This window comes from Amborella trichopoda, chromosome 2 (assembly GCF_054954075.1).
Source record: "Amborella trichopoda isolate Santa Cruz 75 chromosome 2, AtrichopodaSantaCruz75HAP2 v2.0, whole genome shotgun sequence".
In the NCBI taxonomy this organism is placed as follows: Eukaryota; Viridiplantae; Streptophyta; class Magnoliopsida; order Amborellales; family Amborellaceae; genus Amborella; species Amborella trichopoda.
In genome coordinates, this window is record NC_142337.1 from 37,762,554 (window position 1) to 37,786,815 (window position 24,262).

Here is a 24,262-nt window from a genome sequence, read left to right on the forward strand (position 1 = left end):
CATGGATGCCTACATATTTGCATATGTTTATTGCAATGTGGACACATGATACCTGCTTGGAGATTTACACATGTACTTAAATCATCAAAGAAATGACAATCACCAAATTTCACACCCATTAAACATGTACTTAAATCATCAAAGAAATGACAATCACCAAATATATGCCAACATGTCAAAGTACTGTATATATTAAGTCATATTGGAAAACTCAGATGACTTCAAGATTTACGAGATGACTGTTTACCATTAATGTCTTTCAGCAAGGCTACATTCATGACAATAAAGACTCCAGGGAGATAACTACCATGGTATTTGGATCCATGGAGAGGCAATTGGGCATCATGAGAAGAGGTGAGCTTACTAGGCCCCTGTTTGTTATGTGGAGAATTGTGGTGGAGGGTGATTCACAAAATGTGATTACTTAGTGCAACAATTTGGGAAAACTACGTTGGAAATTTTGTTGGCTTTGGGTTGAGATAGTTGATCTGTGGGACGCTCTCCTAATTTCATTCAATCATGTTTATCGGTGAGTGAATGATTTAGCAGATGGGTTGTCGGTGAGTGAATGATTTAGCAGATGGGTTGGCAAAGCATGGTGTTTCCTTTAGACAATTGTTGTATATGAACTCCTTCGTGTATTGTAATTCTTTCCTAAGCTTTCATATTGTCTGAAAAAATGTCACCCTAAAAAGGATAAACCAAGGAGAAGAATAACCAAAAAAACACAAATCCCACTTGTTTCGTCGATGCCTATAACAAACAATGCTAAGAATATCATTATAACTAATTTTTAGGAGAAAATGCTCAAGTGCCTGATAAACTACAAGCTGTCTACATTATCTAGTAAAAAGTGAATTTTATCAAAATATCTTATTGTTTAATATTTTACCCATTTTGTTCTATTCCAACTCATGATTACATGTATTTTGATTGACTTGTGGAGATTAAAGTAAAAACAGTTGATAGATTAAAGGGAAAAGTTTATATAGAGCCGAGGTTCCAAACAATCAAATTTGAGCCTACCTCATAAATTTCACTAGAAGAGGTTGTTTTGGTGCTCAAATATCATCAAATTGATCATCTCGACAGCAAGATGCATGGACATGAGAAAAAAATGGATTTCAAGTTTTGCAAATAGTATATTTTGTAATTTATTTTTGGACCGTTAATTTTCAAGATTTCCAAGTTTTCATAGATCTGTCGATCTACACTATTTTTAAAGCTTTTAACTTTATAAATAAAAATGAAAATGTTTTTTAAAGCCATCACAAAGATTTCCAATATTGAAACCACATTTCTCAACACTATTTGAAGGTAGGCTCTAATTTGATTGTTTAGAGCCCAAGCTCTATTCAAACTGCACCCTACATTAAATAGGTCATCTCTGATTTACATTTTTATAAATTTCACTGACAAAAAACTTCATAAAAAATAAAATAAAATGACAAAAACTATAGAAATAAGCCTCGCATATAGAAACGGATACTGAATGAAAACCTCTAAATTCTCGCATACTGAATGAAAACCTCGCATACTGACTGAAAGCCTCGCATACTGAATGAAAACCTCGCATACTGAATGAAAACGGATACTGAACGGATACTCAATGAAAGCCTCGCATACTGAATGAAAACCTCTAAATTCTCATTAGAAACGGATAGAAATGCCTTAATGCTCCAAATAAATCCTAAAAAATAAATTCTACAAACGAAATAATTCACTATCCAAATATGTCATACTATTTCCTTTTCTCTTTCATTCTTCGGAAAAAGAAAGCAAAATCAGTGGCTAATAGAAATTCATGGCCGCGGTCACCTAGAAGAACAAGGGACGTTCTAGACATCATGTGAACTCTGGGGGAATTCACAGGGCCAAGCTGCCGAATCTCAAAACTTGACTGCTGAGTTGCAAGTGGAATTCACAGGGCCACCCGGCAAAACAACAGTGATTTCACAACTGGTGGATGACATCGCCCGAAACTTAACGATCCCAAAGAGCCCAACCTTGCCACTCACTTCTGATATCGAAGTGAAAAACAAGGAACCCTTGAGAATGTCGCCGAAAAAATTCGGGTTCGTCACCAATTTGTCAGCGACTATCACAACTCTCGTGCTCACCATGTGGGACCCACGTGCCGCAATCCGGCCTTCCGGTACCGGAGATTGGGCCACCTCCACACCTCTATAGTAGGCGAAAGCAGTCGAGTTGGAAAATTTGAAACTAGCCACATTTGGGTTCCTTATTAACAACACTAAGCCAAGGGTCACATTGAGGTTCACCACAGGGAACAATCCGAATTCTATGTTCTCTAGGGTAACGGCCCTGGCCTCTACTTTAGGCTGCTTGGGCTTCAATAAGGTGAAATATAAGATCACTAATGTTATTCCTAAGAGAAGGATTAGCAGGAAGGTAACCCCACAACATATCTTCAAGGGCCTCTTGCTTGCCATCTTCTTGATGAGATTGTAGACTGATATGAAATATATGAAATACGAAGAGAGAGGAAAGTCCTCTTTCGAAATATGAAATATGAAGAGAAAGGAGAGTCCTCTGTCTCTCTCTGTGTGAGATGTGAGATGGTTATGGAATATGAATGGGGAAGTTATAGATGGCGATGAAAGCATTGTTGGAGATTTTTGGTTGATTGATAAGGACAGAAGAGAGAACAAAGTGCATGATTTGTTTAATACTTGTATGCACACAACATACATAAGTTTCGAAATTGCCAATTCTTTATGTTGCACGTCATTAAGTTCGGAAGATGGTAGTGGTGGATACCCCATTCTGAATTGCAGGTAGAATGGAATTCAGTTCCATTATATAATATGGGTGAGAAGCGAAAAGGTTTTTATACTTCCCCTATAGGATATCTATGTTTCCCCTACCATCGAGCTGCCCAATTATGATTAAGTGAGCTACTCATCGTTTGCCGACACTTCATAATATTTTATTTTTAATTTTTTTAATACAAATTGTATGAATATGAAATTTGACACGTTCCATCTTGTCATTGGGCCGCACCTATAAAAAATATTGAAAATATTTTTTTGATAAAATATAATGACCAAAATACCTCTTAAAACTTTCAGGGGTATTTTGGTCATTTTATTTTATTGAGAATATGATTTTATATTTTTTACAAGTGCAAGTTTAATAGATTATTAGACGTCCAAAATTTGGTGTCAAAATATTTTTATACAAAAAATATTAAAAAAAACGTATGCCGAGACGTGACATTGTGATTGGGGCAATCATAGCCCTCCTTTCACAATGGACTGTTGGATAAGGAGAAGCATATAAGTTTTACGTTTGAAAGAACAATGTTGTAGGGGAAGCATAGAAAGCTTGCCCATGGGAGAAACCCCTATCTCTTTATCTTTTGTATATAGATATATGTGAGAAATAATAATAACAATAATAATAATAATGCTAATGATAACGATAATAATAATGATAATGATAATGATAATAATAATATTATTATTATTATTATTATTATGAGAGAATAGATCCTCTCTCTATTCTTTTCAAAATATCAACTCTTTAATCAATTCCAGTCTCTTCTTTCTAAATAAGAAACCTTTCTCCTTTAAATACAAATAAATAAATAAATAAAAACGTATAAACAAAAAAACACATTTATCCTTTTCCTTATCTCTCTACTTACTTTTTCTATTTCTTCTTTCTTTAACTGTCTTTTCTCATCTCCTTCTTTATTTGTCCATTTCCCTTCCTCATCTCCTTCTTTGTTTTTCCATTGAGAGATATGATGCTTATCAGTCCATTAAAAGATAACAACCTTAACTTGCACAAAATAGAAATTATATCCTCATGAAAAATCTTTCCTAACCAACTCTTCTCTTTCTTTATTTTTCTATTGAGAGATATGATGCTTATTAGTCCATTAAGAGATAACAACCTCAACCTCTACAAAATCGAAACTATAACCTCTTGAAAAATCTTTCCTAACCAACTCCTATAAAGAATTTATTATTCTACCTTTTAAATTTTTACAGCTAAAAAATGCAAAAAAAACTCTTAAGAAAACTAAAATCTCATATAACATTTTTTTTAAAATTAAAAAAATATATATAAAACAAAAAAAATTAAATAACCCCAATTTTTATTTGCATCAAAATCACAATCATTTCCACAAATTAGATATCAAACTGAATCGCTTAGGGTGAGTCCCAAAGTACCAGAATTTGTGTCTTTTAATGATTACTCTTACAATCACTCATTTTAAAATTTAAAAGAATGATTACACCTCCATAGACAAAAAGATAAATAGTTTCTTTGTAGACAATCCCTTTACAAATGATAAATGGTCTCTTTGTAGAGAATCCCTTTACTCGTGGACTCCCCTCAAAATTTTCAAAATTTTAGAGGGTGAGGTTTGTATAAGGTTGGAGCCTTAAACAGTAGGCCACCTTTAAATGATGCCGAAATATGCACTTTCATTGCCAGAAATCCCCATGGTGGTTTGCAAATCTCTTTTTATATCTAAATGCACTTTCATAGCTAGAAATCCTCAGAAATCTTGAAAATGAATGGTTCAAATAATATATTTTAAGATGCACTATTTCTATGACTTGAAATCGTTTTTTTTAATGCCCATTCATCTTGAGGTCAAGATGATCCATTAGTGGGTTTTCGGCATTAAAACAACTTTTTCTTATGAATTTTTAAGGTGCGCTTTACTTTTACAGTATAAAAGGTTGGCACTTTATATAAATTTTTTCAAATTTTAATATGCAGACATTAGACCCCCTCTACTCTTTTTACCCAATCTAAATTACATATATGCCCCTCATCTTTTACCTAATGCCAGCCCGAACAAATCCTTTCTTTTTATGAATATTATCAACTCTTATTAGAAAGTACTGGGATACAATTACATCATTAGAGAAGATAGGCTTAGATAAGGATGCACCTGTTTGGCTAGATAATCGGGCACATGATTGGCTTCCTTAAAAACATGCAAAAAAGAGATAGAAAGTGAACTAGCCAAGTCCAAGACCTATAAGAACATCATTCTAAACTCCCATGGCACTTTATACTCCCTTTTGCACCACTTGATAACATTTAGGGAGTCCACTTCAACCAGACACGGATAAGAGCCTAGATTCCCTATAGCAAACAACTTCAAGCTATGGAGTAGATCAAAGAATTATGCAAAGTTAGCAATTCACCTAGTGGTCCAGCAAAGGAAAAAACAACATTTCCAACCCAATTCCTTACTCCTCCAAAAAGAAAAAACAACATTTTCAACTCAATTCCTTACTACTACTCCAAACCCCGCTAACTCCGAATTTCCAATTGAGCTACCATCAAAGCTTAGCTTAAAAGCACCCTCCATTACTCCTCCAAACCACGCTAACTCCAAATTTTCAATTAAGCTACCAGCAAAGTTTAGTTTAAAAGCACCCTCCATTGGAGGCATCCATTTACTTTTAGGTCTACACTTGATGAAGCCCATTTGGAACAAGCACATCCATCTACTTTTAGGCCTACACTTGATGAAGCCCATTTGGAACAAGTTGGAAAGATTGATCATCACATGTACTTCTGAAATTCCCCTACCTTCTTTAGATCCCGACAGCCAAAACCACAACAAATGTACGATTTTATAAAAAATCATGTCAAAAGGTAGACTAATCCCTTCAAATTCTTCAAATTTTCTCTTTCCACACTTCCCACAAAACTACCCCTCTAACAATCTCCCAAATAACTTTCCCTATTTGGGGCAAGTGCAGCAAAGAAGATTTGAAACAATCCCTATAACAAATTCCGACATCTTTATCCCTAGCTTCAAGAGAAACCAAGACCAGATCCTAAAGGTGAAAGGACAATGAAGAAACATAAGAGGTAAACGGACAATAAAGAAATAAAAGAGAAATTGTTTCATTGTCATTTTTACATATTAAGCATACGTTCGGCAAGATCTTCCCTCTCTTGATAAGGTTATCAATAGTCAAAATCTTATCTTGTACAACCCGCCAATAAAGTCTTGAACCTTATGCGGGATCTACCATTTCCAGATTTGAGCAACTTGAGGCAAAGACCATCTCCAACAATTATGAAAGAGAAGTCGATACATTGACTTCACCGAATATAGACCATCTTTCTCTACTTCCCATACTAACTCATTGTCTGCAGAGTTGGGGATATAAACATGGCTCAGGATTTCCAAACATGGCTCAGGATCTACAGAGTTGGGGATATAATGGCTCAAGATTTCCAATAAGGAATTTAGCTGTGAGAAGAGATAGTCGGAAATCCTATTATATAGGAGATTGACATTTCAAACCACTTGATTACCCCTTGATCTCAAACAAATATGCTATAAATACATAGGGGTTATCCACTTTATCAAAGATATCAGGGAAAACAACTTTTATGGGACAATCACCTATCCACTTGTGGTGTTAGCAAGAAATATTAACACAGTTACCAAAACTCCACCATATATTTTGGTGTATAAGTGCCTTACATCGATAAATATCTCTCTAGAAAAAGGAATAAGTTTCCCACTCCACACTGGGAACCAATCCAGTGTATAAGTGCCTTACATCGATAGATATCTCTCTAGAAAAAGGAATAAGTTTCTCAACCCACACTGGAAACCAATCCACATCCCAAATCTATCTTACCCCAGAAGAACTTGATACCACATATAGTCCTTAAAGTGCAAACTACTCCCCCACCACTTACATAGAAAAGCTTGGTTAAGCAGTTTAATTTTCCTTAAAACAAAACCACCCTCACTCTATGGAGTACAAACCCTATTCCATCTGTGTAAATTGAATACACCCTATCCCATCTGAGTAAATTGAATACATGAGGCAATTGATGAACCCCAAAAAAAAATTTGTGAAAAAAAGGGCCTCTCTCTCTCCCACCTATGAGCTCATGAATTTCACCAAAAATCACCAAAATATCACCAAATTTCTCCATTATTCAATGCCCCTTCTCAATCTCCCCAATAAAATGAACAAAACCCTAACTATAAACTTATGCATCTCCTTCTCGTCAAGGTAGATACGATGGAGAAAAGCCGCCATAAAAAATCGTAATCCAAATCCTTCACCCATCGCAATCGGAAATTCGCTATTAGAATGCTAGAAATCAGTGAACAGATCTGGCCAAATGGCCAAAAAAGACATCAGAAAATTTTTCCATAAGGGGAGATGATTGTCTTGAAAGGTTAGGTATAAAATTCTTTTTTACTAATTCTTGCATTATATCGTCATTGATAAGTCCGAATCTTAAATGCCATATAGATATGCCATTTCCATCTATGTAATGTCATTAATTTCATCAACAATATTTACTCGATACAGTTTTCAACTTGCTCTCCCCAAACATGAATTGGACCATATTTCCCAATAGAGAGGTTTTATTTATTGAGAGAATGTAGGGCACTTGGTGATTGAAACTCCATATATTAACTTTCTAAATTTTTTTTTTTTGACAAATAGTGTTCTAAAATTTTGTAAATTAACTACGGGAATGTCTACAAAGAGACTATTTATCTCTATAGCTGCCAATGGTTCAGGCCTTGGCCGAGGCCCGGAGAAGCCCCAATTTTTATAGGTCAGCTCGGATATGCCCGGCCTGAAAATAACCATGGACAGTCCCAGCCTTGCCTAGTAGTTACAGGCTAAAAAAAACTTGATATGCTTCTACAACTCCTTGCCATTGGGGTTCTCTCTCTCTATCTCTCTCTCACTCTCTAAATATTCGTAGTCTCCCTCTCTATATCTATCTAAATATTCATAGTTGTGCTTTCTCTCTCTATCTCTGATCTCTCAAAATAAAACGATGGATGCCTATTTTTCTAGAGAGAGAAAGAGAGAGAAACCCTAAAATTCAAATTCGAGCTACACATTCTGGAGCTGGTGAACTTGGTAACAGCTTAGGTACCCTCTGAAACTACATGCTTGGCAAGCTCACCTGAAAGAACCAAACGAGCAGAGGTTTAGATTTCCCTCGAAGTGATGGTGGGCTTCTTGTTGTAGCGAGCAAGATTCAAGGCCCTTTGAGAAAGCTTCGAGTAATGTCATTGATGAAGCCTGACGATGTAGATCTGCAGAGAGGCGAGAGAAAGCAGAGAAGATCTTTTTTTTTTTAGAATGTTTAATTGTTGTATTGAGGTAAAGAGAAAAGTACACAGTTTGCCTACTCACAAGGTGGGTGGAGGAGAGTAAGACCCTTTACAGGGCTATAGAATTAAAACCTAATATCCATGACAAGGCTACAGAAGAACAAAGCTATAAAAAGAGCTAAATGAATCTAGAGGATCTAGGATGAAAAGTCCACAGTATTTGAGCCCAGGGCTCCATTTTTGGCTAGAGCATCAGCGATGGAGTTGGCCTCTCTCCAAGTATGCCTCCCTCCGATTACGCCTCCAGTGGATATGTAGAAGAGAACATCTGTTGTGAATCTCGTCAAAAACAGGATCGAGCCTCCAAGGGTACTAAGTTGAAGATCTTGAGAGATCAGAGTGGTGAGAGAGAGCAAAAAATATCGAGAGAGCATAGAAGATCAAAAGAGAGCAAAGAGGTGACAGAGAAAAGTCTAAAAATGTTTTAAAAAAAATTTAAGTTAGGTTTAGAAAGTTAGGGTTTAGAGAGAGAAATTTTTTTGGGGTTAAAGTAAAGTGAAACAGAGAGTGAGAAGGCATGCTTTTTTATTTGGGTGGTAAAAGAGAGAGACACTGGATTTTTAGAGAGAGAACGAGAGATTGGATTTTAGATAGGGGAATAGATATTGGGTTTTTAAAGAGTGAAATAGATATTTTTTGAAAAAATCTTCATACACCAGAATTTTATATATGATTTCTCAATACAAATTTGAAATGTATACAGCGGCATCAACTTTTCTAAAACTCTTTCTACTAACCCCCAAAAAACATAAAACCATATGTTATACAATGTTTCCATTCCAAACAAGTTTCAAAATGGCACCATCTTTCTCACTCTAGCTTTTCTCTTTTCCCTCATGTCACTCTAGTTTTGCTCTTTTTCCTCTACATCTATCTCTCATGCTCCCTCTATTCCTCCAACCTCTGTCTTGTCCTCCCTCACATGCCCTCTTTCTCCTAAACCTCTCTCTCTCATGCCCTCTCCCCCAAATCCTCTCTCTTTTCCTTTAACCCCCCTCTCTCTCTCCCTAAATCCATGCCCTCTCCCCCAAATCCTCTATCTCTTCCACCAACCCCTCTCTCTCTCTCCCAAAATCCGTGCCCTCTCCCCAGAATCCTCTATCTCTTCCCCCAACCCTTCTCTCTCTCCCTAAATCCAGTCGCCAAAAGGTTTCATCTCTCACGCCCTCTACCCTAAACCTTTATAATGTTTTTGGTGTTGTAAAATCGGGATAACCCAATCATCCCTTTTGAGCAAATCGGGATATCTCAAATCCCATTAGATGTGGTGAGCACTTCACCACAATGATTTCAACACTCAAATTACATGCCCAATATGCAATTACAAGTGCAATATAATTGGGAAAATAAATAAACAAGAAAGCAAGTAACATCGACAATCATCAAAGAACAACATAAATAAAAGTAGAGAAGGACACACACATATGCGTGGTTCGCCCAAGATGGGCTACATCCACCGGCAAGACAGCAAAGATGTATTAAGTACCAAGAGAAAAACTTACAAGATTGGGGTTATATAGAGTTACCTCAAATAATCTCGATAAAAACTCAAACAAAAGAACTTCCTACCACAAAACCACCTACAATTGACTCATTTCTTTAATTCACCGATACCGCAAAGAAACGCCCACAAAAAATGGCTCAAGATGAGCCCTAAATAGTGGTGCTAGGGTTTTGTTGAAAAACCCCTAATTTCCAACGCCAAGCTTCTCTCTCTACAAGTCCCATTTTCTCTTTACAATAGCTCCCTCACTTACCCACACATTTCTCTCTCTATCAAAACCCTTTAAAGAGCCTCCACTAAAAATGGTATATTTTTAGTGACTAAAATAAGAATACCATAGGACCATAAGGTGTGATCTTTACATCACATCTTAACAATCTCCACGTTGATGCCAAATCACATCCTTGTCTTGTCAAACCATCACTTCTTTCATTTCTTGAGACCTAGAGAAATTAGACTCCATTGTAACTTCTCTAACTTGGATGGGCTTTGTAAGCATTTCCGCAAGGTTGTCTTCAATCTTGATCTTGACCAATCGAACTCTTTCATCTTCAACAACTTGTCGGATATAGTGATATTGAACCATTATGTGCCTTGACCTCTTGTGTTGAACCGGGTTCTTGACCATATGGATAACACTCATATTGTCACAAAATAGTTACATGGGCTTGCACATAACGCCTATCTCACCTATCAACCCCTAAAGCCTCACAACTTCTTTTGATGTCTATGTTTCCGCCATGTACTTGGCTTCCGTAGTTGACAATGCTACCATGTCTTGGAGCCTTGACATCCAACTAGCTGGTCCATTTACAAACCAAAAAACAAATGCGGTACTTGACCTACTTCTATCAAGATCACCAGTAAAATTTACATCTACAAAACCTTGTATTGGAATTGAGCCCTTGTCAAATGTGATTGCATAACTAGTTGTACTTCTTAAGTACCGAAGCACCTATTTTGTTGCTTCCCAATTAACCTTTCGGGGTTTGCCATACACCAAACACCAACCACATGCGCGATATCCGGTCTTGTACATATTATAGTAAACATTAAACTTACAATCGTATTTGCATAAGGAACCTTAACCATGCTTCTTCTATCTTTTCCGTCTTCGAACTTTGCATTGAAGATACTTTGAAGTGAGGTGCTAGGTGTGTCTTCACCGGCTTTGCATCTTTCATGCCAAATTTTCAAGCACATATTTTATGTAACCCTTTTGAGATAATGACAAAATTCCATTTTGTCTATCCCTTTTAATTTCGATCTCAAGAATTTGCCTTGCCGGCCTGAGATCCTTCATCTCAAATCTTTTGCTCAAAGAAGTCTTAAGCTTGTCAATTTCTCAAATCTTTTGCTCAAAGAAGTCTTAAGCTTGTCAATTTTTGTTTTATCTTTGAACACCAAAGCATGTCATCCACATTTAAGACTAAAATCAAGTGTGTATCATCATCAAAGAACTTTAAATAAATGCAGTGGTTATACTTACTTCTTGTGTACCCAAGGCTCATCATAAACATATCAAATGTTATATATCATTGTATTGATGCTTGCTTGAGCCTATACAATGACTTCTTCAATTTGCACACCAGTCTTTCTTTGCCCTTCTCTATGAAGCCTTCCAGTTATTGAATACACTTCCTCTTCAAATTCTCCATGCAAAAAAGTCGTTTTCACATCCATTTGCTCAAGGTTTAAATCATACATAGCAACTAACACAAGCACCAAGCGGATTGAGAATAACTTGACAACCAGTGCAAAAATTTCATCAAAGTCAATGCCTTGTTTTTGTGAAAAACCTTTTGCCACCAATCTTACCCTATATCTTTCAAGCTTGCCATATAGCCCCTTCTTTATTTTGAACACTCATTTACAACCAACGACTTTTATACCTTTTGGTAGCTCCACCAAATCCCAAGTCTTGTTTCTTTGAAGGGCCAATATCTCTTCTTTCATAGCTCTTTTCCAATGTTCGGTACCATTGTTATCCATGGCTTCACGGAATAATGTTGGCTCTTCATTTTCAGCTATCAAAGCATGCAAAGTATTTGAATCCACATAATCTTTGTGCCACCTAGGTGCACGAGTTTCTCTTGTAAAGCACCTATGTGCCAAAGACACAACTTCATCAAGATGTCCATGTGGTTCTTCATCTTGACTTCCTAGCTCTTCATGCTCTTCACTATGATTAGTGGGTATATATTCTCATAAGGTATAGTTGCACTTGGTGAAAGTATTTCAGAGTTGCTTTCAAATTATTGGCTCTCTTGTTGCACTTCTTGACCATTGTTTTTAATCATCATCCTTTTTGCCAATACCTTGGATTCATCAAAATGCACATCACAGCTAATGATTATTTTTCAGGTACTTAGATCCCATAACCGGTACCCCTTCACACCCTTGCTATAACCCACAAAGATGTACTTCTTTGGCCTTGCATCCAATTTGTTCCTTTGACAACTTGGAATGAGTGCATATGCATCACAACAAAAAAATTTTAAATCGGAGTAGTCACTCGGAGTTCCATACCATGTGTCATTAAGAGTTTTGCTTCCCAATGCTACCGAATGTGATCTATTGATAAGATAACAAGCCATTGATACAGCTTCTATCCATAATTCTTATTCTAGGCCGGCATTCCTTAACATACACCTCACACACTTCATCAAAATACAATTTATCCTCTCGGCCACACCATTTTGTTGAGTATTGTAGGAATTTGTGTAATGCATAGTAATTCCCTCGGCCATGCAAAAATTTTCGAACTCTGTTGATACAAACTCTCCACCATTATCGGTCCAAAGAATTTGATGTGATACCTTATAGATTTTTCAACTTTGGCTTTAAAATTCTTAAATGCATAAAACACATCACTTTTAGACTTGAGAGTTTTGATCCATACTTTTCTTGAGAAGACATCAACAAATTAAACAAAATATAATGCACCTCCATAAGATGTAGTTGATGAAGGATCACATACATCCGAGTGAATATAATCAAGTTTGCACTTGCTTGTATGCTTTCTGGCCTTGAAAGGTTGTCTATGTTGTATCTCATAGACATAAAACTCACAAAATTCTGATTCATAAATTTTAAGTGTAAGAATAAAATTCCTCTTCATCAAGACCTCTAGACCTTTATCACTCATATGCTCTAATCCTTTATACCATAAGTGAAAGAGAACTTCCTCACCTTCTACCACAGAATTCACTTCATCATTTATTATTGTGCTTCTCAATAACTTGTACAAGCTCCCAACTAGGACTCATTTCATCACAATTAGAGCTCCTTTGGATATTTTGATTACTCCACTTTGATCAGTAAACTTGTAACCTTCCGAAACTAGAGAAGAGAGGGAAATCATGCTCTTTTATAGTTCTATCACATGCCTAACATCCTTAATTACCTGAATAGTTTCATCAAACATCTTTAGGCGAATCGAACCCTTTTAACTACATTGCTAGTGGAATTATTACCCATGGATATCGATCCTCCTTCACATGACTTATATGAGTCAAACCAGGATCTATGTGGGCATATGTGATGGGTGGCTCCACTATCAAGTATTCAATTTTGATAAAATATTGAATTATATGGCACCATGAATACTTCATTTTCAATGAACCCAAATGTAGACTCTTCAACTTGATTTGCTTCATTCTTGGATTCACTTGGCTTTTTACCTCCCGTATTAGGAGCTTTGGAAGAGTTCACTCAATATAGTAACAAGATTAGTGTAGGATTACAACAATGAACAAATTAAAGTGATCGTCTTATCTTCATCGTCTATTCTCGCATCAATACTCTCAAGTTGACAATTGATGTTATTAAACTCATTCAAGTGCTTTGACACATTTGCACCTTCTTTCATTCTCAAGGAATACAATTTTCTTTTTCAAAAAATTCAGTTCGTGAGAGATTTTGTTTGATATAAAATTTCCAATTTTTCTCACAAATCTTTAGCGATCTTTTCGCCAACAATATTAAACAAAACTTCATTCGCTAAACACAAGCGAATGGTGACTCGTGCCTTCATATCGAGTTCGTCCTAACTATCATCGATCATATTTACCGATTTCTTATCTTTTTCAAGTAATGCTTTGTGTTGTCCTTTATGTATCAATCAATCTTGCATTTTAATTTTCAAATTTCAAAATTATCTTTTTTATTAAACTTCTCCACATCAACTTGTAAGATGACATTTCCCCAAAAAAAAATACTATACTAATTCCTTAAGCTCTGATACCGCTTGTTGTAAAATCGGGATAACCCAATCACCCATTTTGAGCAAATCAGGATACTCAAATCCCACTAGATGTGGTGAGCACTCCACCATAATGATTTCAACACTCAAATAACATGCCCAAGATGCAATTACAAGTGCAATATAATTGGAAAAAATAAATAAACAAGAAAGTAAGTAATATGAGAAATCATCAAAGAACAACACAAATGAAAGTAAAGAGGGACACACACATATACGTGGTTCACCCAAGATGAGCTACATCCACGGGTAAGACGACAAAGATGTATTAAGTATCAAGAGGAATAATTACAAGATTGTTGTTATGTAGAGTTACCTCAAACAATCACAAGGAAAACTCAAACAAAAGAACTTCCCACCACAAAACCACCTACAATTGACTCATTTCTTCGATTCACCGATGCTGCGAAGAACTGCTGACAAAAAACGGCCCAAGATGAGCCCCAATGGTGGTGCTAGGGTTTTGTTGCAAAACCTCCAATTTCCAACTCTAAGCTTCTTTCTCTACAAGTTACCTTTTCTCTTTATAATAGCTCCCTCACTCACCCACATTTTTCTCTCTCTCTCGAAACTCTTTTAATAGCCTTCACAAAAAAAGTATATTTTTAGTGATAAAAAGTATATTTTTAGTGACAAAAATACCCTTTAATAGGAAGGAGAATACCATGGGGCCACAGGGTGTGATCTTTGCATCACATCCCAACATTTTGAAGGTAGAAGAGAGGAGATGTTTGTTGCTAGTTGGATGGGATAGGGGAAGGGTCGAACATAATTTGGTTTAGAAAGAGATGGTGAGAGAGACATGTAGGTGAATGAGAGAAGGGGCCGTTCTACCATGGCTTCTCAAATTCATCAGGGGGTATAGATCTATTTTGGCCTCATTTGCTCGTCCACAAATATTTCCTTGCATTTCGAGAACACCTTGACCACATGTACATTCACGAGAGAAATCACATAAAGAAGCTATGTTTATTTAATGAAAATGCAAATCAATTTTCATGGCAAAAGCTCCTATGATAGATGAAAGGTTTTTTATTCGACTTGTACAATCAATATTGACGAATTTGAAAAGCATAATGCATGTACATCTTTCATGTTAAATTTTAAAAAGACAAAAAAATAAAAATAAACAAATGAAGAACTCATTATGTATTTCTCTAGGAAGTTGAGGGAGCTTCCATCTTGAATACAGCCATTGCTTGTGCCTTAGAAACCATGGGACGTTTCTTTCTTGCTCTGTTGAAATTTACTGGTCTTTTGGCTCAGTGCAACTTCCCCAAATTCGCAATCGATGAGGACTGCCTCTCTTAGATGCGTGCAGAATCAATAAGGAAAAATGCCATTGAAGTAGGAGCGAGGGTAGATGCATTGCAGCTGAACAAGACCTATTTCTCAACGAGGAGCCACCGCGCCTATGTCTGAGGAGTTGTTTGCAACTTGGGAGTAGAAATTTGTGTTGATGATTTCGAAGGACCCCTACAAGGGGTTGAGAATTAACGAATTAGAAAGGAGAGAGAAAGAGGGATGGTGAGGGAAAAGAGGATAGTGAGAGAGAAAGATGGCCCGTGGTATTTTGAAATATGTTTAGGATGAAAATATATAATAAAAAGGTGGTTTGATGAGTTTAGCTGTTCAGGGGGTTAGAGGAAAGACTTTCGATGATTTGAGGCCGCTAGATACATTTTAAATGAGTGGATCTACAGGGAAATCATACACCAAATTAGGGTCCATGAAGATATTTTCTCTTTGGTTTTTATTTGGGTGATAAAACCGTTAGAGGCTCAGAGCCTGTTAGCGGCCCGTTAGTGGCCCGTTAGTGGCCCGAAACCAAGCCCGAGGCTCAACCCGGTCTATTGGCAGCCCTATTTATCTCTTGTACATGGAGTTCACAATCATTATTGTCCCTTAAATTTTAAAATGGGTGGTTGTAAGAGTGTCCTTGAATAGACACAAAATTACAAATAAAAAATCTTAGATTTCGTGATTCATCTCAAGTCATCCAATTAGATATCTAATAAGTGAGAATTATTGTCACATCCATACAAGAGAAGAGGTATCCTAAAAATTCTGTCCTAAAAAAGCACGAACCGTCTCTCCCTAAGCTTTCATTTAATTTGACTAATTGATTCTATGTTTTGTTATTGGAGGAAATCAGTAGTAGTTATTGAAGTTCTACTTTTGTGGTGCATGAGAGAAGTATGAGAGAGAGATATGAGCAATCTTCCAAAATATTGAATGAGAGATATTCTAAGAAATAAGACGTGTAGAAATATATTTATGAGAAATGCTTTCCTAGAAAAATATACGGTGAGAGACGCGAAAGATTCTCTATCTCCTTTTCTTCCAAATTCACCCCCATCATCTCTTCTTTTCCTTCCATAATTATCAATTCCAATATTTTTTCAAGATGTTATCTCTCTTTCCAATATTTTCTACGGATTCTATGTCTCATCTTCCTTTTCCCCTAATTATAGTTCCTCGCATGTTTGCTCTAATACAATTATCTATCCTTCTTGTTTTTATTTTGTTTAATTTGTTGTAATTTTTTTCCCTAATAAAGGCCTCTTCAATGCCTCTTCGATGTATTGACACAAAAGCATTTAATTGAAACGCAAAAGCTATTTCCTTTATCATTGTTACTAAGTCGCTCTACATTTTTTATTTTCTTTCTATTTTTCATTTTTTTGATGCAAAAAATTATTAATTTTTTTAATGATATGATGGTTTGGGCATAAATTCTTATCCTTTGTTTTTCCTTGAATGTTCACTCTTTCTATTTGATTTGCATATTAATATTAGACGAGGAATTTAATCTATATACATTTTTTGTGAATTTCATTGTTAGGGTCTGGAAATGATAGTTCACAAAGAAATTCAATGGTGACAATCGGCATCACATAAAAGACTAGCTTCCCTTTACTAGATGGCATTCTTGGTGAGATAAAGATTACAAGTTACATTATGTATAACAAGGCTGAACTCAAAGGTAAGTTGCATTAATTTTTATTTATTTATTTTACCATTATCCCATTTTGTATTTTTTCCAAGTATTTTTCCCAATTTGTAATGATCAACAAGCACATTCATCTTTAAATGTATGTTGTTAAACTTTTTTGTTATCATTTTTAAAACTTTTATTGATTCCTGTATATTATAGAACAAGGATTAGAGTGCATTAAATTAATTTGTTTATGATCTTCTTTTGAGGTTGTTTTATTAGAAGTAATTGATTTGAGATATCATGGTTGCTAATATTTATCATGATTCACGTATTTTTATTTCTTAACAGTGTTTTTTTTCAATTGCGGAAAATTTCATGCTTTTTCGTTTGATGCTTAATAGGGGTTTAACACACGTGTCATTCCAAGATATTAAAAGTACTTAATAGCAATAGCATAAATTCTAATATTTTGTGAAGAATGGGTTTGATTTTGTTACTTTAATTTCTTTTACAAGTATTTTTTGCGTTAATAACAAGTTTTTATTCCTCATTTAACTTTATTTTTGCATTTTATACTCATCTATATATATATATATATATATATATATATATGAGTATATGGGAAAAGTTTATATAGAGCCGAGGCTCTAAACAATCAAATTTGAACCTACCTCAAAAATTTCACTAGAAGATGTTTTGATGCCCAAATATCCTCAATTTGATCATCTTGAAATCACGATTCATGGCCATGAGAAAAAAATGGATTTCAAGTTTTTTAAATAGTGTATTCTGTAATGCATTTTTGGACCGTCAATTTTAGATATTTTCAAGTTTTCATAGATATGTCGATCTATACTATTTTATAAGCTTTAAACTTTATAAATAAAGATGAAAAAATATTTTAAGATTATTACAAAGATTCCAAGTATTGAAACTACATTTCTTGGCACTATATGAAGGTAGGCTCTAATGTGATTGTTTAGAGCCTAAGCTCTATACAAACCACACCATATATATATATGGAAAAAGCTGGGATAAACCCACTAGCTCGTATGAACATATGAGTCCAATAGCCCATATTAAATATGAGCCCATATCACGGATGTTCGATATTTCTTAAATTTTAGTTTTTTTTCTACCAATCTAAATCATTTAAAATTTTAGGTGTGTATTCTTATCATCAAGACTCACCTAATAAAAATTTTAAAAAAATTATATACAAAACAAATACCAAAATACCCCCCGAAACTTTTTAGGGGTATTTTAATCAATTTATTTCATGTAAAATATTTTTTTGATATTTTTCAAAGATTTACCTATTTTTTTTAAACACACGCCTAAAATTTAAAATGATTTGAATTTGTAGAAAAAAAAAAAATTCAAACACTACCGAATATCTATGATCGTCAAATCGGCTTATATTCAATCTGGTTCATTGGGTCATATGTTCATATGAGCTAGTGGACTAATCCCAGCTTTTAATATATATATATATATATATATATATATATATATATATATATATATATATATATATATATATATATATATATATATATATATATATATATGAGTAATGATACTATGAGACACTCCCACCCCCATGTGAGTAGGACCCCAAAGTATCACCATTAAATTTTGATACATATTTCTAGAAAAGTTATCAATAAACCTACTCACCAAAGTCTCATGCCCATATCATAACTTTTCTAGATATCTACGTCAAAATTTAATAGTGATCCTTTGGGGGTCCTACTCACATGGGTGTGGGAAGGTTCAGTACTCATATATATATATATATATATATATATATATATATATATATATATATATATATATATATATATATATATATATATATATATATATATATATATATATATATATATATATATATATATATATATATAGGGAAATGACCTTGTGAGACTTTCCCACACCCATGTGTGTAGAATCCCAAAAAATCACCATTAAATTTGGTACAAATCTCTAGAAAAGTCAAGTCCTACACACATGTGATAACTTTTCTAGAGATGTGTGGCAAATTTAATTGTGATCCTTTAGAGTCCTACACACATGGGTGTGGGAGGGTCTCATAGGATCATTACTCATCTATATATATATATATAAAATTTTTCCCAATGCCTATAGGTGTAAATGAACAGTGATTTCGCCTACCCTCATCACCGTCTAAAGTTCATCGCACCGTCACAATTGTCTGATAGTGTTTCATTTTTCATTTTTTTTTCTACAAATCACAATGGCCTGAAATTTGGCAAGTGTATAAATCTTAGTGACGCGGACCTAATAAAAAAATACAAAACATAATTTGTGAAAATAAATTAACCATAATACCCCCAAAACTTTTCAGGGTATTTTGATCAATTTTTTCATGTAAAATATTTTTTGGATATTTTTTTTAGATTCACCTATTTTTTATGAACACACATTCTAAATTTCATATCATTCCAATATGTAGAAAAAAATAAAAAATAAAATACTATTGGACAATCGTGACCATGCGATGAACTTTGGATGGTGATGAGGGTAGACGAAATCACTGTTCATTTTCGCCAATAGGCGTTTTGTAGTATCTTATGGGAGCCACTACTGTACGCCCATATGCGAGTGGCCCAGATTGTATCTAGACCATTCTGTGGCTGATCTGATGCTCATAAATGTCCGATAGTGTTTAAATTTTAAGTTTTTTTTTACAAATCAAAATCACTTGAAATTTTAGACGTGTGTTCTTCTCATCAAGATGTACTTAATAAAAATATAAAAATAATAATTCTCGAAAAATAAATTGATCAAAATACCCCCCGAAATTTTTCGAGGGTATTTTGATCAATTTATTTCATGTAAAAATTTTGTTTTGATAGTTTTCGTAGATTCGCCTATTTTTTAAAAACACACGCCTACAATTTCAAGTGATTTGAATTCATAGAAAAAAAACTAAAAATTCAAACACTATCGGACACCCATGAACGTCAGATCGACCCAAATTCAATCTAGGTCATGGGCGTTTACTGTACCAGTACGCATTTCATCTTTTCCTATATATATATATATATATATATATATATATATATATATATATATATATATATATATATATATATATATATATATATATATATATAATGAGAGAGAGAAAGAGAGAGCGAAGCAAACAATAGCTGGACAACTATAATAAATAATAATATAGGTAGAATGAGTATCGTCAGATCTTCATCATATGGTTCATAATGCATATCACTATATGAATTCTAATAGTTTTTTAGAAATCATATAAAAATGAAAGTTTAGACGTGTGTACTAAAAAATAGGGTGCACAATTAAAATATATATAATTTTTTTTTCCAAAATATTAAATAATCGAAATACCCCTAAAAAATGACGGAGGTAATTTGGTCATTTTTAATTATTGAAAATAATATTTTTATATGGTGTGAAATAGTGTTAGGTATATACACCCAAAATTTCATTTTAATCAGATTTATAAAAAGAAAATTAAAATTAATATGGTGATATGGGCTCTGATCTACATGTTGAAAATCTGAAAGTTGATATTCTACCTATATTACTATTCATTACAGATGCCAAGCTATTGAAAAGTTTACTCATATATATATATATATATATATATTATCTTATCAAAATAAATATAGATGTTTACACGCAACAAAACTTCAAAGCAAAAAGAACAAGAACTCATAGTAATGAACCATCTAATCAAAATTATTTAACATGCTTCATTATATAAAATTTCTCCAAGAAAGAAAACAGGGCGACCAGCAAAAATCAAAGTGAACAGGGAGAACCAGGCCATTTACCCATATTTTCACCCGCTACAAATTCGATTTGCCTTCAACGTCATAAACTCAATGTCTTGGGATAAATCTCAAAATCACAAACATTCCACATCAATGCTTCTAATCAAATTACAAACATATAATTTTTTTTAATATTTATTTTTTATAAATAATTTTTGCACATTAGTTCCTAGTATTAGGAAACGTTACCAAAAAAAAACACGCAATCAATCGGCAAAAGAAAAACAAAAAACTACTACAAAAGTTTTCTCTAAAAAAAAAAGAAACAAAATAAGAGCACAAGAAGAAGAGAAAGGAAGGAAAAACAACTCAGGGTTTTGGGTGGATCATTATAAATAAAACCCTATTGCTCCAAAGATAAGAGGAAAAAAAGTAGGGTTTTGGGTTAGTTTTTGGAAAAAAATTGGGCTTTCCACGAGAGTAATAGAAAGAAGAGAAAGGAAGTAAACAAAAGGTAGGGTTTTGGGTAGATCACTATAAATAAAACCCTACTACTCAAAATATCAAAACCAATGGTTTAAAAACAGGATCGGTGACCCGGATCGGGCTTTCCAAAAACCGATCCGGATCGGCGAATTGGCGATCCGGATCGGTAAATCGGCGATCCGGATCGGAATCGGGTGAATCGGTCAGAATAAAGCTTCAAAAAAATCCGAAAAAATTATTAAAATTCATTATAAATATTGTTTTTTAGGAATTCAATAAAAAATGAGGGTACTCCATTAAGAATTTTCATGTTTTTGAATGAATATGCGAATATTGATATGTTCTTCCCGTGCATGAACCCCATTCAACATTTAATTTACATCACACAAAAAGATAAACAAAGAATTATCATGGAATAAGTATATCAACATACATGGACTACAATAAAGCATAAAATTAGTAACATACGATCTAAAAATAAAATGATAGACGACGTTGCTGTTCTTCTTGGTCACGTTGGTGCCATTGATTGAATTCGTTTGACAATTCATTGATTCGATCTAAAAACGAATCATCGATATTAGCGGGCGTCTGACTATTCTCAAATCCCTGAGTGTTAGTGTTTTGTTGTGTTCTCAATCCAAAATCCCCGAAGCTTGTCCATCCTTCATGCTCACCTGCACTGTCGTGCTCATCCCTACACTGTTGCTGTTGGGACTCGATATGTGAATAATATGGCTGGGATAGGGTGGCCTCAGAATCATCATCTCTCTCATTTTCTCTTAGACCCCCTTCCCACTCTCCCTCATTAGGTGCAATATCACCGACATATTGTGGATACATTGGCTGGCTGCTTCCTCTTTCATACCGCTCATCACTTTCTTCAATATCTTCATCACCGATAGCCTCAAGGAACGCTCTCTTGTGCAACACTGGCTCCTCCTCTTCTACTACCCATCAGTCTGCTGTGTCTGTGACAAATATTGTGTCTAAGTCTATCGGCCCATAGTCTTCAAGTTTCCTTCTTATTTGTCGCTCTCTAAGGTTTAAATTATAATGAACGTAGACTAGTTTATGAAGCTTCTCAGAAGCGAGTCGATTCCTCCTAGTAGTGTGCAACCATTGGAACGTACTCCAGTTGCGCTCACAGCCAGTAGCAGAACATGTCTGGGAGAGCACCTTGATTGCTATCCTCTTTAGGTGAGGTGCATCAGTACCATATATCTCCCACCATTCAGCTGGATTAAAATGTAAAAAGCATTGTAAGGGCAAGAACAATTCATAAGATTAAATATATGAATAAACAAAATATTAGCGAGGGGATAACCTGGATCCATCATAGTTCGAGAATTTTTGGCAAGTCTAGTTCCGAAGGATCCTATAGCATCCCTATACATAGCAAGCTAAAACAAATATATTACGTTTTAGTGCATTATTCCTCACAAATATAACAACTCAATGAAGTTCTTACCCAAACATTAAATAATACCTCTTGTATTGCTGCAACTTGGTTTCGATGGCTTCTCTCCAACCTTGCAATAATGTATCTGACCCCTTCCATAATCTTGTGGGGTTGTTCAGATGTCAAATAGAAAAATTTTGGGTTGAAGTAGTAACCTAAAAAATATATAGGTAGAAAAATGTCATTTACAATTTCATAAAAAAATGATTTAAACTGAAACATTGTAATGATATAAATATATATTTACCAGCATAATGAATTGGACGTTCGAATTTGGTGTTCCACCTCTTTTCTATAATCTCGATCACTTTGCTAGCAAAATTACACTTCTCCCCAATAGCTGATTTCGCCCTCTCAATACCTTCATAAAGGATACCCATGGTAGCTTTCTTATCAGCATCCACCATTCTTAACACCGTGACCAAAGGGGCAGTGGCCTCTACAACACTGGAACATCGAGACCAGAACAACCTATTTGAGATTATGTTGTCCACTTTTATACCGGTACTGGACTTCGAGAGGCGGTCATTTAACCACTCTTCACAAGTAAACAATCTCTTTAATGCACCTTTAGATTGTCGAATGGAGTCCACAGCTAAGTAATCGGTTGCAAAGCGGGTTATGGCATGCCTGATTATCTCTTTTTTCTTAGAGTGTTCTCTAAACAGAAATAATATTTTAGAGTGGTTGTATATAAATCTCGACACCAACCTTGCTTCATCAAGAGTCTCCTTCACAATTTTGATCTCACCGATTTCCTCTAACATAAGATCGATGCTGTGTGCAGCACACGGGGTCCATACTAGATGCTTCCTCTTATCCATCAACTTGCTTCCCGCAGAAACACATGCACTCGCATTGTCCGTAATAAACTGGACTACATGCTTATCTCCCACCTCCTCCACTATCTGATCATATAGTCGTACGTAGAAGTTTGTATCCTTTTTCGTCCCTGATACGTCTTTGCTAGACAAAAAAGCTGTACCTTTTGGGGAATAGGCCAAGAAGTTTAAAAACTCCTTTTTGCTAACTTTATTCAACCAACCATCACTCCTGAGAGTAATTCCTATCCTTGGCCAACTCTGTTTATATTCTTCAATCCACTTTTTAACTTCCTCTACCTCTTCATCTAATATTGGCCCACTGAGCTGATATGCCGTCGGGGGTTTTACCCCGGGCCCGGCTCTCTGGATTGCACTAACCATAGGTGGAAAATATGGGCTGTTGGCTGCATCAAAGGGAATCCCTTTATCGTAGAACCATTTACCAACATATCTCCCTAACATGTTTCTTGTACCTTTAACCATGCCTTTTAGGGTCATCTGTTGTGACTTAGGCTTTGAGAGAAATGGGTCTTTACGACCATGACCTGCAATACTGGTACTCCTAGGTAACTTAGAAACAATTTCTTCAACAACTGATTCTCCTTGATACATATTGCCACCAACCCCTCCATACATATTTGAGCTGGGCCCGCCATACATGCTCGAGCTGGACCCGCCATGCATATATGAACTAGGCCCACCATGCATATCGGAGCTAGGCCCACCATGCATGTCTGAGCTAGACCCACCAGGCATTCTAAACCCACATTCCCTCTGATATTGTTCATGTAAACTCAATCTTGTGGCCATGTCCAGCTCATTATTGTATTGCTCT

At 35.1% G+C, this 24,262-nt stretch overlaps 1 protein-coding gene and 1 long non-coding RNA gene across 2 annotated transcripts; both read right to left on the reverse strand.

Moving 5' to 3' along the window:
• Positions 1 to 1,889: 1,889 nt before the first annotated feature.
• Positions 1,890 to 2,453, reverse strand: LOC18421481 (uncharacterized). Its single transcript, XM_006826466.1, has one exon. The coding sequence runs from the start codon at positions 2,451 to 2,453 to the stop codon at positions 1,890 to 1,892; it is 564 nt and encodes a 187-aa protein (XP_006826529.1).
• Positions 2,454 to 21,535: 19,082 nt separating this feature from the next.
• Positions 21,536 to 22,788, reverse strand: LOC148783208 (uncharacterized). Its single transcript, XR_016050556.1, has 2 exons — positions 22,469 to 22,788; positions 21,536 to 22,379 (listed from the first exon to the last, which is right to left on the reverse strand). It is a non-coding gene; the product is annotated as an uncharacterized LOC148783208 (long non-coding RNA).
• Positions 22,789 to 24,262: the final 1,474 nt, after the last annotated feature.

Bases quoted from the DNA above. Each gene is read 5' to 3' on its own strand.
- LOC18421481 (XM_006826466.1), bottom strand. From the start codon at position 2,453: ATGGCAAGCAAGAGGCCCTTGAAGATATGTTGTGGGGTTACCTTCCTG.